The sequence below is a fragment of the Panthera pardus genome, unplaced genomic scaffold (genome assembly GCF_024362965.1).
Source record: "Panthera pardus isolate Hobbes unplaced genomic scaffold, ASM2436296v1 HiC_scaffold_17, whole genome shotgun sequence".
In the NCBI taxonomy this organism is placed as follows: domain Eukaryota; kingdom Metazoa; phylum Chordata; class Mammalia; order Carnivora; family Felidae; genus Panthera; species Panthera pardus.
This window is the reverse complement of record NW_026526732.1, coordinates 100,998,119-101,017,113: the sequence shown is the minus strand read 5'-3', so window position 1 is coordinate 101,017,113 and position 18,995 is coordinate 100,998,119. Positions and strand designations below refer to the sequence as shown.

Genomic DNA, 18,995 nt, shown 5'->3' with positions numbered 1-18,995 from the left:
AAAAGCTCTTTAATCAAGGTTTGTAGAAAGAGGAGGCAAGAGATCGGAATCAGCTTAGTCTGGACACACATCTATCGGGCCATGTGAGCAAACAACCCAAATGGTGAGACTGAGAAGCCAGCAACATTGGTCAAGTTACACCTGGCCACAGCTATACGCTAAAGGTCGTGTAAGTGGCCACTGATAATCTGACAAGGCACAGTTGTCAGGCCTAGAATATGCTGGACCCACGAGACTCCAGGAACAGTGGCTGAGCAGCATCTCATTTTCTTCGTTTGGAAGCTCCAAAACGGACCACAGTAGAGCAAGTCATGCCAAGAACTATGTCAGCTGGCTTCCATTACACATTTCAGAATTTTGCGCAGAGATGTATTTACTGAATGATTAGAAAAAGAAGAAAATTGAACGGCAGGTGGTTGAATAGTGTTGAATGAAGGGATTTCCCAGACTAGACGATAAGAATGTCAGCAAAGTTTCTTCCGCATTTCTTGGGTAAGAAAGTACACTGTACAATGGACCGACTTTGCCTTTTATTTCAGGGCTACAAAAAAATCTGTGACTGGCCAGAAATGTCTGGGGCTGAATCATTCTGGATATCCAGTTTCCATATTGCTGAAGATTTAGGTACTGAAACTGCAACATTAATCACTGTGGACAGAAATGTTCCTACACACGTGAGCATCCTACATACCTTTCACTTTCCCTGCAGATAATCATTATGATCGAGTACCATCTGGTGCTAGTCTATCATGGTAACCTCAAAATCTATACAAGTTGTCTGTGCATCTGTACGTATACTAAGGGACACCAAGTACACATGTTTGCTTTTTTTTTTTTATTTCTTATGACTTTAAGTTTGTTTTGTTGTTGTTGTTGTTGTTTTGGGGTTTTTTTTTCTGAGAGAGGGAGAGAGAGAGAAGCAAGCAGGGGAGGGACAGAGAGAGGGGGAGAGAGAGACTCGGAGACTCGGAAGCATGCTCTGCACTGTCAGCAGAGCCCAATGTGGGGCTTGAACTCACGAACTGTGAGATCATGACCTGAGTCGAAATCAAGAGTTGGACGCTTAACTGGCTGAGCCATCCAGGCACCCCATTTCTTATGACTCTTAAGTGTTTAGGAATGGGGTAGTCCTCCCAAACGTCAGCTACCCCAGCCACTTCTCCCGTTCTAACTTAATCTTCCTTCTGTAATCTTGGGAATGAGATAACCAAGCCTCATAGAGCTGTATGAAAAGTAAGCGCTGGTGGGCTTTGAGGAGAGGTCAAAGCCCAAGCAACTAGCCTAGGTGTGGTGTCAGGACACAGGTCTGGGGCCATCACTGGGCTGCTCCGGGACCTCCCCCTGCATCCTGTTTCTCAGCTATGCTCCAAACAGATGAGGCAGCTGCAAAGGGGGTTTCTGCAGAGTTAAGGTGTCACTCCAGCGCTGTTCAAGCGTAGGAAGGACAACAGGCAGCAGGTATTGAGCTCCTGTACCACACCTTCTTCTAGGTGCTCTATTTATGTCAACCTTTCTGACATCTTTTATATCAATGCTTCTAATCCTCCCAACAACTTTACGGCATATTTTTACTGATGAGGAAACGGCAGCACAGAGAGGTTAGATCCTTTACCAAGATGACAAGGTGAACCAGAGTTCAAAGTCAGGCGGACTGGTAGTAGGGCCCTGACCTTAGCCACCGTGATCCAGGGCCTCTAATGGTTCCCCCACAGAACCACAGCATGAACCACTGCTTACTACTATGAAAGCCCTCAGAAAGGAACATGTGCACCTACGTGGTCCAACAGAACTTTCTGCGGTGGTGGCAACACTCTATCTATAGCTGTGCTCCTGAGACGTCGAACGTGCCTAGTGTGACTAAGGAACCGAATTTTTAATTTCACTTCATTCTACTGCACTAGAAAAGCCAAACGTGGCTAGTGGCCACCTGCTGGATGCCACAGGTGTGGACTACTTTTGGTGAGCCAAACACTGTGATACTTCAAATATGAGATGTGACGGGTAACTCCTACTTGAAGCTAGGCGTCAGAACAAGGTCATTAAGCACTGCCTCGTCCCTCTCTACCTCTTCCTCACTCTTATAATTTTGAGGAAGAAAGCCTGCTATTTGGTCAGAGTGATGGAAGATGCTTCAGAAGTAGTGGTTGTTGGGGCATCTGGGTGGCTCAGTCGGTTGAGCCTCCAACTTTGGCTCAGGTCATGAACTCACGGTTCAGGGGTTCAGGCCCCGCGTCAGGCTCTGTGCTGACAGCTCAGAGCCTGGCGCCTGCTTCGGATTCTGTGTCTCCCTGTCCTCTGCCCCTCCCCTGCTCGTGTTCTGTCTGTCTGTCTCTCTCTCTCTCTCAAAAGTAAATTAACATTAAAAAAAGAAGAAGAAGAAGAAGTGGTTGTAGTCAGTCAGGCAAAGCCCTGAGAACACTCTTGAGGGCAGAGGGGATAAGAATGGTAGGTCATGGGTCAGACACTACTGATCTGAAAAAAGAAAAGAAAAAAGCCACAGAGGAGTGTAATGTGTACTCGACAAGCACATCACTGAATAGGAAAATCTGCTCCAGCCCAGGGCCCCAGATCACACTCAGAAGACCAGGATGATAAAACGCACACAGCAGAGCAGGAGACACGGGCCATTCTTCTTGCTCTGCCTCAACACCCTGATCGGCCTTAGAGAGGCCACAGGGCCTTTGGCTTGAAAGTCACAAACAAAGCCTAGCCTCTCCCCTGACTCCAGACAGTTCCTTTCTAATGTAAGGATTTTCTCCTTTTCCAAAGCTGGTTCCACTAAGCTGGACTCTGCATCAAACCCAAATTTAGGCTAGAACCTGATTTCGATGCAAAGAAGAAAGGAAACAAAGATGAGAAGTTGAGACCACTTAACCCGATGGAGGCACAACTTTATTCTGACTAACCCCGAAATCTATATGGCTGGGGGAGAAGAGGGGGAAGGAAGGTGCCCCCTTTCCTCCCCTCCCAATTTCTGACTGACAACTTAAGTTGTCTACACATCCCCAGCCCTGTTGTACATAACCACATTAAACAGGCATGACTGAGCCACAAACAAGAGACAGCCCGGGAAGCAATGGGGCCCAGAGAGCTGAGCAGCTTGCATGGGCCATGCAGCTATTTAGTGGCAGGACCCAAGGGAGAATCCAGGCCTGAGGACAGCTCAAGCCTCGAGGACTCTGGAAGAGGAACGTGTGTTCACACTTCATGCCAAACCAGAGAGCAAACTGCAATTAAAAAAAAAAAAAAGGAAAAGAAAGCAGCTATCAACCATCCCTTTCCACCTTCCAGGCCAACAGTCACAAAATCCATACAAACAAGTGTGTCCTTGCCCAACGAGGTCAAAAGTTGATCCAGTACAAAGTCATGCTACACACCAAACACACTCTCAACTCCAGAAGTGTTGGGTCTAAAAAGTGCAATTCTGCTCCAAGTTCCAAGGAATTCTCAGCAGGAAACCAGGCATTGTGAAGCAGGCCTGGTGATTTCCTGCAGGGCTCCAGGCATTGCTGGAGGGGAGGCCTGCTTACCCTGGAATTGCTCCTCCAGGTCAGGAACCCCCAGCCTGCTCTTAACATTCAGGAAAGGAGCCCATAATACATCCCTGGTACCTTTAAACCTAAAGCCACATTCTCACAGACTCGCAACACTATCTTTTGGCAGATCCCACCCTATACCAGGCACAAACACACTTGTTGACAAGCCAGTGTGATCCTGGACATTCCTCAAAGCAAGCAGCTGGGGGAGAGGTAGGCTGTAAAAATCACCTCTCTATCCTTTGTCTTGAAGTAGGACACACCGTTCTGTCTCCCCAAAAGCCACAGAAATCTTCAGAATACCGGTGGGTCACTACAAAGTCTCTTTTAAAAACTCTCTGCAGAGATTATCTACACATTTATGATAAAAATGAAGGAACAAACTGATAATAATACTCGGCCCTGGGGCGCCCGGCTGGCTCAGTCAGTGGAGCACGCAACTCCTGATCTCCAGGTCATGAGTTTAAGCCCCATGTTGGGCATAGAACCTACTTAAAAAAATAAAACGAATAAATTAAGTAAAAAAGGAAATGCTCTGCTCTTATAAAATTCAGGAGCTTTATTAAGAAATCTTCTCCCTACTGCAAAGACAGGGCAACTGAGGCTCAGAGTCGTAAGTCCTTTTCACCCCAGGTGTGATCATCACCTCCACTAACCCAAAAGGTACATTTCAGATCATGTTGGAGTTTTATGGTAAAAATCTGAAGAAATCATATGGAAGAGCTCTCCTAATCTCAATCAATAAAGACCTCCTGGTGTTAGAAATCACATCTGTGGCACGTGCACATGGACATGTGCATACACGCGCACACACACACACACACACACACAAAGCCTTTGGTCAGTTCACTTATTCACAAAGCTGTAAAGTTTAAGAGCACCAGCTGTGCCTCACAAGGTATCTAGAAATGACCACCACTCTTGTCCCCTAACTACTGACAACTCCACACTCAGGGTGTCGGGTCTACATTTAAGAAACCACCCCCTTCCACCAACAGCAGTGGCTTAAGGTTGAGGCCCAACAGTCTGCCTATAAGCTGCACCTGCCATTTACATCAAGTTCAAGGCCTGACTCCCTTCCACAAATAGCTTACCAGCTTTAAGCTACCACACAGTGACCTCTCTGAGGACAAGGACCCCACTTTATTCATCTGCGTTCCCAGAACTCAACACAGGAACACGGCAGGAACTCAATAAACAGTTGCCAAACTAATGAACATAGCACACTTAAGAAAGATGTATCAATTGCAAGGCTTCTACACATACCGTGGCACTCAAAGGTAGCATCGAGAATTCCAGGGGGCAAATAAACGCGTAGAAAATTCCCTAGACTTGAGTCAGAAGATGTATGCTCAAGCCCCACATTTGCCAAAACTTCCCTCTACTGTCCTGGGCAAATCTCCCAACCTCTGGGAGTCTATTATCCTCTTCTATAGACATAGTAGATGACTTCTAGGTTTCCCTCTAATCCTTAATCTTGGGAAATGCGAAGAAAAGATATGCCCTTGATCTATGACCACAATATTAACTTGACCATAAGGGCAATGAAAATACAACAGCCAGAGGAAACTATTCTTCCACAGATGCTGGCTAATAACAGGCAGGAACTTTCACAGTAGGTAAAGCCCCTGCCCATTCACCTATGTTCCCATGTGATACACACATTTGGGTCATCCTCTGTCATCTCTTTCAGGGAGATGCAAATCTCAATGACTGTTCCAGGCAGAAAAGCCTCCAAGTGGAACAATGACCTGCAGACATTACTTCCAGGTAATAAACAGATTCCACTCAGACAAAGAAAAATAAAGCAGCCTGTGGCTACATTCCATAGACTCCTCGTTCATGGAAGCATTAGGGCTGAGCTCTAAATGTGAGCCAGACGTTGCTGAATTCTTATTTTGGCTCCAACTCTGACTAGGAGGGAATGGTCCTTGGCCAAGTCTCTCCTCTGGAAGCCAGGCTCTGGATGGGTATGACAACCCCCATAAACCATCCAGATTACAGGGTGAGGCTAGTAAAGCATTTTGCAGATGTCAAGTGTTGCCAACCCATCCAGACAAATGAGGAAAGCCGTCAAGAGGCAACGTGGCTCAGGCGGAGAGCCACAGAGCAGCGCCTCACCTAACCCTAAGCTCCCACAAACTCACCAGTGGGCTCCAGGGGCCTCAGAGCACCCTCCCCCACCCGCCTCCAATCTGCCTCCACTTCCTCTGTTGAAAAGCAAAGAAAGCTGTGTGAACCTGCACTGGCCAGAAGAGCTGCCTGCAAAGCTCTTTAAACCACACAGTGAACTTGCACCGTCAACCAGCTGTGACTAGGTTGAGTTGGGTTCTCCTCTACTGTGGGCCATTTGAGACAGCGGAGGTAAATCAAGGCAAAGCAATAGACTGTGTAAAAGATAAAGGTCTGCTTGTGAAATAAGAAGGGCTGTGTCAGGAGCCATGTTAGTAGTTTTACTGTTTTCTTTTCCTCTTTTTTTTTTCCCTTTCTTTAACCATTAGGTACCAACGGATACCAGATACACAGCGCTGGATGAAAAGGTTAAGAGATAGTATCAGTGCAATTTCCCACCAAAGACTGCTAATAGTGCTCTCGCTGATTAGAAAGCACTTCTGGAGTTTGGGAACTCTAATCCGGTCTTATCAACCCTCTGGCTTCGTCATTTATCAGGGTGGGAACGGGAGGTACATCAGCTATGCCACAGAGTGATTTCTGGGGCCCCTGCCCACGACAAAGCAGATCAAAAGGGAGCTCATGCCTGCCAGAGTGAAGTTTTCACCATAGCAACACGTGTGCTCTACAAACAGTCAGGACTGAGGCGCTCTGTTGTGACTGGTCTGGACAGTGCCCCCGAGAAACGAGCAACTGAGGGCTCAGAAAACGGAGTGAGCAAGAGAAAAGGGGCACCTATTTAGCTCACGGGGCAGTCTCCTCATGGTTTTTACTCCTCCACCGGCTGACAGTGGCCGCACAGAGACCCCACAGCCCGTGTTCTAACGAGACAGATGTCAGAGAGAAAACAGACGTTCTCCAAAGAACGCCGTACCACAGGCTCCCTGGGGAAAAAGAGGGACCCAGGGTAGAGCAATCATCCCCTTTGGTGAGCAAATGGCCAGCACTGGAAAACTTGGGGGCAAGGTCTCATCGCAAAACATGTCAGATCTAAAATGAAATGCAGCCCCCGTGCCCAACAAGCCAGTCTGATGGTGGAAGATGTACTCACAGACCCAACAATGAAGCCAAGAGCAGCAGTGATGGGCGTGTTTGTTGAGACCATCGACTAAGTGCCCATGTGCCAGGCAGAGTGCCGGGCATTTTTACAGGTATCAGTCTTCATCCTGAGGTAAGGGTTAAAAACTCACTAACTGATCAACACCCCCTTTCCGGAGAGCACATTTTTGCCAAGGGAAGAAATAGGGATAGCTGATTCACCATTAAGTCCCATAGGATACAGTTACACTTGAGGCTTGACCAGGAGAGAAACTAGCTCCAAATTTCTGCTCTGTTGCTCAGATCACTGAGCAATGTGTGTGGAAATCCAACCACAGAATGAGAGCACCCAAGAGAATAAGTGACCCTTCTCAGTTTCCCTTGACTAATTTCTCTAGAACACCACTAAACGACTAAGTCAGAGGCCAGTGAGGATGATATATAAAGTCAAAAGCTACAAAAGCTGGCAAAGAGACATCTTCAAAAGCACCCTGAAGGTAGTCCAAGAAACAACATCTGTCCACAGACGCACGCCTGTGCCATTTACATACCTCTTCACAGAAATACAACAGAAGCAGAACTGTTTCACAAGGCTAATAATCAGACAGGACCAGCAGCCTCACGCAGGTCATAATGCCTACAGGTGCGTCTGGGAGGGTGTGAGCTGGAGCCATGGAACCTGTGTGTTAACAGGACTGCCATTGTACGGGCTGCAGGCACATCATTCTGACAAGTCAATCACGGTGTCCGGAACAGGGAAGAAGGCAGCTCTTCCACATCTACCTCCAAAAGAAGCAAAACCAGCCGCTACCAGAAAAGTTCTCTGGGTCCTAAACCCTCAAGTCATCACAGACCAAACAGGAACCGAACCTACAAATGACAGGCCTAGAGTTCTAGAAACATTTCCATGCTACAGAGCCCGCAGGGCCTGCGAATGAGCTTTAAAACCAACAAAAAAGTTTCTGTTTCAAAATGACATTTTAGAGGTAATGTATAATTGCTTCCTCTCTGTTCGATGCTCCCCCCCACACCCTCCACTTTTTCTCATTCTCCATTCACTAATGAGAGAGTTTTCCTCTTCCCCTGCCTGTTTCAGTTTGAAACGTGGCACTGAACGGGACACTGGAAAGCAAAGGGAAAGGGGAGGGGCAGGCAGCTTTCAAATCTGACGCACACACACACACCCCCGGCTGGCCGCCCACACCCTGAAGGGGAGTCAGACTGGACTCCACCAAAGACAGGACTGCAGGACCAAACCGTGGGGTAGAAAACTCCCACTTGCACCAACTCCCCCAAAAGCCAGAGTTAAGAAAGAGAGAGCTGGAAGGGAAGGAGGGGGAAAATAAAGCTCCACATTCCTGACATTTTTTAGCCAAGTGCTGTGGCTGCACAGAACAGCTCTATTCCAAACAGCATTGCAGAATGGAAAGGAAACCTGGGTTCAGGGCAAAGAACCCACCCCTGCCTTGGAAATGGGAGAAGGAATTTTAGGACGGCCCAAAACTAAACCAAAAGGAGGAGGGAGGGGCACCTCTTCATGTGTGTTCCCAAAGGAAGGGATCCCGAGGGAGGAAATTTGGAGTCATCATCTCCCAGGAGACAGAACTCAAGTCCTAGGATCCCTGAGGGGGAAATGAAAGCCCCTCTAAATGCTGGCGAGCTGAGGGTGAGTTGGAGAAGGGGCAAGGTGAGATGGAGGCCTGTTGGGATGCGAGGGGCTGTGGCTGCCTGGGGTGGGGACAGTGGGGTCCAGCTCATTGGCAGAAGCTGGGCAGGGGACCCCAGAGGGAGGAGCGGCCAGGAGAGTCACTCTTTGTGGGAAGAATCATAACTGTGTTTTCCTGACTCAGCTTCTGAATGAAGGAATCCTAGCCCTGCCCCAAGTCAGAAACCCAAGAGCCTGACATCCTCTCTCCCTGTGTCCCCCTTTCCCTTCCCCCTCCTTCTGTCCTCACTTCTACGAAAAAGCGTGTTAAGTGCTGGACTGCCCCGCTCATATGCACCCTACATATACACCAGTCCTCCAGGGGAGAACCCAGAACCCTAAGTAATATCTATTAAGTCCTATGCTGGGTTATGTGGTGCCACCCCTTGGCTTTACTCCAAATGTGAAGTGTTCCTCTGGTGTTCCTCTGAGGTCCTTTGGGAGTAACTGAGCTCTTTCTGCTCTCATTCGGTAGGGAGAGCAGAGCTCCAAAAATCTGACTGTCTCTCCTATCTCTGTGGAGTCAGTTGTTAGGTATAGACAACAAGAACCTTTGTGCCTAACACAGCAGAACACATGTCCTTCACAAGGGAAGTTTAGGCATGACCCTCTCACATACCAGCATACATCACCAATATCACAAGGTACCTCCGGTGCCCTATAAGCCCAACCGCTGTAGGTCTAAGCTTCTGTAGGGAGAGGGTGGTGGCAAGAGGGAGTCCGCAGGCATTTCACAGCCAGGGCCTTCTCCATGCTCCCCAGTCCAGTCCCAAGAGGGGAAATCAGGGAAGGCATTTTTGTTGTTATTTCTTCTACCCTGGACCTTTCTCTTCTGTCAGGTAGTGGGATTAAGGGCTCCTCGCACTTTTCAACTCCCACAAAACTCCAGGTTTAATGCGTAGGACTTTCCAGAAGACTAAAGGCAGGAGAGGGAAGGAGATACCAAACTCAAACCCTAAGCAGCTCTTTCAAGCAAAGATAAAACCCACAGAGCCACAAACCTTAGCAAATGCCTGAAACACAGCAAAGAGGGCCATAAGACCATGCAAGAGGCTCTGCTGGCTGTATAGCATGTGGCTCTGAGGTCTCCAGCTGTCACATGTGTCTTTCCAACCACACCCTCCAAGACTGGTGACACTGCACACTCAGAGGCCTCTTAGAATGGAGGACAGCAAATAGATACTGAGGGTATTGGCTGGACAAAACAAAATTCTCTCTTATTTCATTAAGCTAGTAGTATGATCAATAACAACAGGCCTTCAGGAACAAGCGATTTGTCACATTTGTAGAATCTCTTCTGGCTTTTATCGTCTATATGATCTTGGTTAAACCTTACAATAACTAACCTTGTGAGGAAGACAGGTTTTACAAACCTCTTTAATGATGGGGAAACTGAGGCTGCAGTCAATTTTTCAGTCCGACTAGTGACAGAGCAGAGACTGGGACCCAGGGATGACCCTGGCTTGACAAAGTCAGGGTCAATATACCATGAGAGCTGGGGGGTGGGGGTGGGGGGTAGGAGAGGAAGAAGGGAGGGAGGGAGGAGCTGAAATGGAGAAGCACTACCAAAAGCTGGAGTACAGACCCCAATCCTGATCCCAGGTTTATCTCCTACAGACCCTGAAGCCCAGCCAAGGACACATTCACACATCCAACCCTGACTCACCACCACAAGAATGTCCCCAGCCTGAGGGCAGCTTCACCGGCCAAGGAGAACCCTTGCCATCCTTAGAGAGGAGACAGAGGGACACAGAGGGAGAAATCAGCCACACTAGGAACCCTTCATCTCCGAAGCAGTTCATAAATGATTACAGCTTCCTATCCCATCCCTGAGAATGCAGATAAGCAATCCTACCCAGCAGGAAGGACCCGGTGAGAGTGAGGGGAGTGTCACTCACACGTAATCTCACTCCTGAGACAAGATACACCACAGCAAGCCCTAGACTCACTTTCCTCCAGTTCCTCCCACTTTGAATATAACATTTGTCTCCCTCTCCGGAGCACAGTCAGTCGTTCCCTGGACCCCCTCGGATTCTGACCCCCAGGAGGCTCACTAACACACTAACACTCTCTGCTTGGTGAGGCCTGCACCAGTGCACTGCTGTCCCTGGTAGGACCCCATCCTCGTCCCCCACCCCCACAGCTCTGAGAGAAGCACCTTTCCCCTAAAGCAGAGAGTATTTCCATCTCTCTCCCTGTCCCTGTAATGGGTGAGAAGCTCTGGGTCCACTACAGATGGCTCTAAAGGAACAGTCCACAGGGTCATAAAGGGTATATGGAACCTGGCCTTTTAGGCAAGGGCAAAAGAAGGCGGGGGGGGGGGGGCGAGGAGGATGGCAGAAGGGCACTTCTGGGATGGGGCCAGGGCCACACGTGAACACCCTGAGCACGTTCCAGAGGTGAGGATGCAAAAGACCCGGAAAATCAGATGGGAGGGTGGAAAAGAGTCAGGGTCCCTCCCACTGGAAAAGCCCAGAGAAGCTGGCAGCCACCGCTCGGGAGGGGGAGAGTTGTGCAATGACTGCGGGTCTGGGAGTCTCCGGGCTTGGCTCCCGGACACCAGAAAGGAAACCCCACTGGTCGGGCCAGGGTGGCAGCGCTGCGGTTGGTTCGAAGCCAGGCTTAGGATCCAGGGCTGCAGAGAGCGCTGCAAGATAGGGTGGGTGCTCCAGGGGGCGGCAGAGCAGGGCACGGCTGCCACGGCGCATTGCTGAGGGTGGCGTCCGGGCTGACCCGGAGGCCAAGGGGCGTAGAGTGCACAAAGCCGGGGCGCAGAGAGCGTACATGGCAGCCAGGTTCCCCAGCTCAGACGAGTACCCGCGGAACCTGCAGGGCTACGCCGGCCGACGCACGAGAGGGGGCACCCCCTCCCCAGTCTCGCTCACCTCGAACATAAGCCCGATGAGGACGCAGAGCACCAGGCAGAAGCCGATGTCCGCATGGTTGTGGATGACGAACTCCTGGCTGAAGAGCGGGTAACTTTTCGTCCTCCTGCGGAAAGCCATGGCAGCGGGCGCGCAGCGGCCGGCGGGGCCCGCACCCTGCGCTCTCGAGCCGCCGCGCAAACTTCTCCAGCCCCGGCCCGGTCCGCCCGCCGGCCCGCTGCCCGCTCGCCCTCCCGCCCGCCGGCCTAGCGCCGAACAACTTCTGGGGCCCGCCCCCTTCCTCCGCCCGCCCCCGCCCCCGCCCCCTCCGCCCGGAACCGCCCCCGGCCGCAGCCCCCTCCCCACCCGCGGCCCGCACTCGGCGCTCAGGGCTCGCTGCGGCCCCGCCCCCCGCGCGCTTAACCCTCTCGCCGCCGGGACGCGCGGGGCGGGGTGGGGCCGGCCCGGCGCGCGGGGCGACCAACGCGGCCAGGTCCCCCTGGCCCCGCGCCCTCGTCCCGGCCCGCCGCTGCGGCGCCCCAGTGCATGCTCTCTGCTGCGGCCCGGCCGCCTCCCGCGCCCAGAGAGCAGGCCGCGGGGGGCGCTGACGCCCAGCCTTGCCGGGACAGGAAGTGGGCCCGGGTTTCCCACTTCTCGGCGCCCGCTCCTTCCTCCGCGGGAGGGGAAGGGCCGGGGAGGCCGCGGCCGGGCCGAGGGGTGGGCCAGGCAGCCGGATACTCCCGGGGTTGCAGGGCTGAGAGCGGCTCAGGTCCGGTGGAGGGAGGGGAACTGCAGGCCGGCCTTCTCGCTGGCCGCAGCGCCTGCACGGATGATCAATGAATGGACGGTCAACCAAGTATTTATTGAGAGCTCGCAGTGGCTTAAGCACGTTTCAGATCGCTGGGAATATGCAGCAAACAAAAAAAGACCTGGCCCTGGGGAGCTTGGATTCCAATGAGGGGAGTGCATGGATGGGTGCAGTTTTGCTAACTTCTCTGAGAGACGTTTGTGCTATTATAAATTAGTTTTACACGTCTTATCCAAAGTCTACCTTCAATATTAATTGACCTGAAGAATAAACACTGAAGAAGAAAGAAAGAAGGCACCTTTTCGTGGAAAATTTTTGTTTAATATTAAAAAGTACTCCTGGGAAGGACAAAAGGTATTTTTAATAAGTTAATTTATATAGGCAAATATTGGATTTATTCCTACCAGTGATGAAGGAGTCAACTAATCACTCTCTAGATGTGCAAAAATATAAAATGAACAAAGAACTATTTAATTTCCATTCTCTTTTTCATGAGGTCCACAGTTATTTCACTAAGTAAATAGGGTTTCTTAAATATGGCACAATGTATGAAATGTGATTGAGACTAGGCTTGTCTTGACTTCCTAGATAAATTTTACATCTGTAGTTTCTTCACTCAGTATTTAGCACACAGTCTTTGGTCTTTAGTTTCTTTATCTGACTTCAGGAAATGGGAAAGTAATGGCTATATAAGACTAAACCTCATTTAACTTCAAGGCTGACCTTTTTTTTTTTTTTTAATGTTTATTTATTTTTGTGAGAGAGAGAATGAGCAGGTAGTGGGGGAGAGGGAGAGAGAGATTCCCAAGCAGGCTCCATGCTGTCAGCGCCACGCACACTGTGGGGCTGGAACTCAGGACCTGGAGATCGTCACCTAAGCTGAAATCAAGAGCCAGTTCCTTCACTGACTGAGCCACCCATGTGCTCTAAGGCTGACCTTTCTTAAAGTTGGACCTGACACATGTAAGGAATAAAAAGGTTAAGAACTCCAGAGCATCACACCTGTGAAAAGGTGTTCAAATTTTCAAACTGCTGCCACATCTATTAGGTCAACCTCTATCCAGTTGGTTTCTTTCTAGGTCAAAACTAAAATACCAGCATTTCACACGGTTCAACCTAATTCTTTCCTCCTGGTTCCCTATGACCATTTGTAGAGGATATCGTGGTGGGAATTTCTTGCAAAAGGTGGGATATTGCTAACCTCTTAACATTGTGTTCAGGCTGAAAGTCCTGGGTATAGGTATTATAACCTCTACGTTTATAAATGAGAAACCTGAAGTAAAGGGGATGGCTTAGTGCTCATACTGATGAGCCCTGAGTCCTTTCAAATGTAATTAAAGTGTTCTTTAAAAAAAAAAAAAAATATTTTAGAGAGAGAGAGAGAGAGAGAGCATGAGTGGGGGGGAAAGCAGAGAGAGAGAGAATCTGAGGCAGGCTCCACGCTGAGCGTAGAGCGCAATGCAGGACTCAAACTCACGACCCTGGGATCAAGACCTGAGCTTATTTCAAGAGTCAGACGCTTAACTGACTGAGCCATCCAGGAACCCTGACAAAGGGTTCTCCTACGCATGTTTTAGCATTTTATTACCTTGCAACCCCCCAGGGGAAGTACTAGATGCCTGTCTCAGCCATCCCAAAGTCCTAGTTTCAAAACCATCTTCAACCCCAAATGGACCCCTTCTCAGCCCCTCCCATCCAGTCACTCATAGACCCTATGAATCTCAGAACCTCAGGATCTCTCCCAACAGCCCCCACTTCCACCATTCTTCACCTGGCCCACACTAGTTACCTTGGATACCCTGCCTCCAGTATCTCCCCCTTTAATACATCATTCCATTAGAAACACCTACTGAGCACGTACTGAGTGACAAACACTGCTTGTTACCAGAGACAGAAAGATAAGATAATCCATGTGTGGTGGTTTTAAAATATGTCCTCAAGGGGGGCGCCTGGGTGGCGCAGTCGGTTAAGCGTCCGACTTCAGCCAGGTCACGATCTCGCGGTCCGTGAGTTCGAGCCCCGCGTCAGGCTCTGGGCTGATGGCTCGGAGCCTGGAGCCTGTTTCCGATTCTGTGTCTCCCTCTCTCTCTGCCCCTCCCCCATTCATGCTCTGTCTCTCTCTGTCCCAAAAATAAATAAAAAACGTTGAAAAAAAAAATTAAAAAAAAAAAAAAAAAAAAAAAAATATGTCCTCAAGGGGCTCCTGGGTGGCTCAGTGTTAAGTGTTCCACTTCGACTCAGGTCGTGATCTTGTGGTCAGTGAGTTTGAGGACCGCATCAGGCTCTGTGCTGACACCTCAGAGCCTGGAGCCTACTTCGGATTCTGTGTCTCTCTCAATCCATACCCTCTCTTGAGTGTGGGCTGGACTTAGCGGCTCACTTCTAACAAATGGCTATGGCATATGTGATGGTGTAAGGCTCCCAAGAGTAGGTCATAAAACACATTTTGCCTTTCCCCTTTCTGTCTTGTCTTAGGTCACTAGTTCTGGGGGAAGCTGGCTGCCATGTTGTAAAGATATGCAAGCAGCTTTATGGAGAGGTCCACATGGCAAGGAACCGAGGCCTCCTGCCAACAACCAGCACGAGTTTGCCTGGCTTGCCACCTTGGAAGCAGATCCTTTAGTCCCAGTGAAGCCTTCAGATGATGACCACAGCCCCCGCTGACCTCTTGACTGGGTTTGGTGACTGCTTTAATATAAGATGTACAGGAGTTAAAGGAGTCAAAACTCTAGGCTGGGATGACATAGTGATAGGGGGACCATTAAAAACTCTATGTGGAACAACAGAGAAGGAAGGAGTGGGCATAAGAGAACTGAAGATGGCCTCACCTTTGGACAAGCTGGGCTTGAGGAGTCATGAGACATCCCAATCGCCACTTTGACAGCTCAGATGGAAGCTGTTAGACTGGAGTTAGGGAGGGAAAATCAGAATTAAAGGTGTTTGTGGTTCATCTGCAATGGGACTGTTGAAACCACGGGGTTAAGTAAGCGGTCCAAGGAGAGTGTGCTGAGTGAGGAAAAGCCTGAGGTCGGCAGAATCCTAGGGAACCCCAAACACTGAGGGAGGAGGAGGAGGAAAAGGAAAGTGTAGGGATGGAGGAAGCCACAGCCTAGGCATTTCACAAGGAGAGGCTAGGTGAGGCAGGATGAGAATAAAAGGAAGTCCCTTGATGCAGCCATTCTGGCTTTTGAGAGCCCATTTTTAACATTGGAGAGGGCTTACCGGTGGATAGAAGATGAGAAAAGGAGGTGAGAAAGTAGTCTATTCTTTTGAGAAGTTTGGTGAGAAAAAGGGAAATGGATGGTGTCTTGGCGGATATAGAGAATTGAAGGATGGATCTTTAAATTATATATATTTTTTGAGACTGGAGCAAGAGAAGAAACAGGAGAGAGAGAGAAGGAAATACTGAAAATACTCAAACTATTAATACTAGAGATCATTGATGAAACAAAGGAGGAGACTTAGAAAACAGCCCCAACCACAGGAGGAAGAGGGAGAACTCCTCTAGTGGTTGTCTTTGCTGGAGCAAAGATGAAGAATGGGTGAATATATAGTTACATCTGGAGGTGGAGGAAATAATAACCTCTTGTGTTTCTATTGCACTTGACAGTAGCCTTGTGAGGGAGGCAAGACAGTTATTACCAACCCGTTATAGCTGTTTTGAGACACATAAATGACCAAGGGCCACATAACTAGTGGGTGGCTAACCAGGACTCAGAGCAGCTGGTCAGCACAGAGTTCCCTTTGCTGGACCATCCCGTAGCATTTCAGGCTTCATAAAGCGTGGCACTGATCAGGTGGATACCATCTGCCTCTCTCCACCTGTCCTGTTATGGCTGCTGATAATTCTGCCACACCAACTCTTAACTAAACTGGAAGAGCCCCTCTTTCCAGAACAGACCATGTGGTTCCCAATCTCTGTGTCTTTGTTCCCCTCACAAGGCCTTTGTTCCATGTCCCTTTGCCAAAGAAGTAACCATCCTCCAAGATAAAGAGCATGTATCTCTTCCTTCACAAAGCTGTCTTCGGGGTACTAGGCTGGAGGCATGCATACTGTACCTTGTGCATACCTCTCAGGTAGCAGCACATTCTTCTGGAGTCAGTGTAGTTTTCTGTGAGTTTTGCCCCCTTTTGGATAGTGTCACCGTTGAGGGCAGGAAACTAATCATTTGCTCTCATATTTCAACAGCACCAAGCATAGGAATCCCACATGGTATATTTTCATCAAGTGTTGGTTGAATGAATGATTGAATGAGAGATGCTGTTACCTTGGCTGGTATATATACAATCATTATCCCCCAAAAATGTATTTTCTCACATAATAAGAAGTCTTAAGTTTGTTCATTCCCAGGGGTAAATGATTCATCAAAAACTAGGATCTCACTATTTTTCCACTTTGCCACTCTGTGTTTGCTTTTGACTTGGACTTGTCCCTCATGGCTACAGAGTAGCTGCAACAGCTCCAGGCCTTCTATCCTTCATTCAATAAGACCTAAAAATCAGACAAGAAGGAGAGGGCATTTTGAAGAGTAAAGAAAACTTTCCCAGAAACCCCAGACTTCTCCTACTGCCTCACTGGCTAGAATTACATCACATGCCCATTCCTAAACCAAGTCATGGGCAAGGTGAATAGAACTAACATAATTGGATTCACCTTACCAGGGAAGCATCCTCAGAGGGCTTGAAGAGATTTCTCAACTCCTTTGAAGATTCTGGCTACCCCTCACCTAAATAAAATTAAAATTCTGATTGCAAGGAAAAAGGGGAGAATTGGTATGGAGCAGTCATCCAGAAAGATCTGCACAGTGATCTTTTTTCAGGGTTTCTTACTCTATATATTTTTACATCTTTGCCTCGTAGGACACACAGCACTTTTGCCCTGAACAACCCTTGCTTTCTGGTTTCTTACAGTAGGAACATGAACCTTGCAAATGTCATACGCTTAACAGTCACTGTGGAAGTGTTCGGCTGAAGGATCTCCAGCTTCACAAAGTGGACTGTCTGTTCTGGTAGTCCAGCATGTGATGTCAGACTCAATACCACCTTTCACCAAAGAATGGGGCATCTCAGCCGTCAGATCTTCTTGCCACCAAGATCACAGCGCTTATTGGAATCCGTGACATACGATGGGGTCATCCCTGGTGGCAAGCACTAAGGAGTTGCATGATCTATGAAGAATTTTAAAACAATGATAAACCTCTAAATGCAATGTGATATACTAGATTGAACCCTGAAACAGAAAAAGGACATTAGTAAAACTGCTAATATCCAGTCTGTACTTTGGTAATAGCATTGTACCAGTGTTGGCGTGCCTGGGTGGCTCAGTCAGTTAAGTATCCGATTTTGGCTCAGGTCATTATCTTATGGTTCAAGCCCTACATTGTCTCCCCTTCTTTCTCTGCCCCACCCCCACCCCCCGGTCTCTCTTGTTCTCTCAAAAAAAAATAAACTTAAAATAACATTGTACCAGTGTTAATTTCTGTGTTTTGATAAATGTACCATGGTTATATAACCTGGGTGAAAGAGTTGTGAGAACTCTGTATATTGTCTTTGCAACTCTCCCGTAAATCTAAAATTATTTTAAAATTAAAAAAATCTAAATGACAAAAGTGCCTCAAAATCAGGTATGCTTGTTGTATTATCACCATAGCAATTCTAAACAATGTTAGTGGTAAAAATACGTCCCCCCTCAACCAAGTCTTTTGGTCTAAGTTCTAGGCTACTGTTGTCATTGTTGTTGAGTCTTAATAATACATATGTAAGTTCCAACTTAACCCATTTTTATTACTTATCTTTTAGTAAGCACTGCATTCTACATGCAGGTTAATCCTAGTAGCTCTCATACATACAGCCCATGCCTAATATAGGGTCTCAGATGCACACGTGTGGTTCAGGCACATATCCAACTGGAATCATCTGAGCTTGTTTCGAGCCCGATGGTACCTCAGAAGCTTGTGTTTGAACCACAAATTGGAAACAATTATAGCACAGTGCTTTTAGAGATGAAAAACAATGTGTTGCTTTAATTCTGTCACTCTGTATGGCCACTAGCAGCTTTTATGTGTGTTTAAAATTTAAAACAATGCAAAACGCCATTATTACTATTTGTTTTGTGTCATGTGTCATGATTATTTCTGAAAAATTTTTTCATGTCGAGGAGCAGAGAGTTAAAAATGATCAGGTATTAAATATGCTAAGTATAACAGGGCACCTGGGTTGCTCAGTCGGGGTTAAGCTCCTGACTTCAGCTCAGGGCATGATCTCACAGTTTGTGAGTTCGAGACCCGTATCAGGCTCTGTGCTGACAGCTCAGAGCCTGGAGCCTGCTTTGGATTCTGTGTCTCCCTCTCTCTCTTCCCCTCCCCCACTAGCCTAGCACTCTGTCTCTCTCTCTCTCTCAGAAATAAATAAACATTTTTTAAAAATATGCTAAATATGAGAGTGAGTGGAATTAAGATCCTAGGTGTTAGAAACTACCTTAAAAATCATATTGCCACTCCCTTCTGTTTAGAGACCATGAAAGTTTGAAGGCCCAGAAAGATGCTGAGGTTAATAAGGATTTGGTGAGTTGGGGCAAGGACAAGGGCCTCTCCCCTCCTGGCCAGCATCCCCGGCACAGTCTCTGTAGTCCGTACCCGCTCTTCTTTTGCAGACAGGCATAACTTAGAAAAACCGAGTCACTAGTCCAGTGTCAGCTAGTGACTCAGTGGCAGAGCAAGACATGGAAACCAGGACTCCTGACCATTCAGGGCTCTAACCACTGCCCCCTATTTCCTCTTTCCAGCTCTCATTCAGCGACAGACAGATTAATTCCAGACGACTGAAGAATGTGCCACCTGATGTATGGGAAGAGGGGAGCATTTTTTTTTTTT

At 48.3% G+C, this 18,995-nt stretch overlaps 1 protein-coding gene across 1 annotated transcript in view; it reads right to left on the bottom strand.

The window, feature by feature from the left end:
- TRAM2 (translocation associated membrane protein 2) overlaps nt 1-11,591 on the bottom strand; it is an 83,837-nt gene extending 72,246 nt beyond the window's left edge. Inside the window, exon 1 of the mRNA XM_019457403.2 lies at nt 11,337-11,591. Coding sequence (XP_019312948.1) covers nt 11,337-11,456 — 120 coding nt within the window. The 5' untranslated portion in view covers nt 11,457-11,591. The remainder of the gene's footprint in view (nt 1-11,336) is intronic.
- Between the last annotated feature and the right edge of the window lie 7,404 nt (nt 11,592-18,995).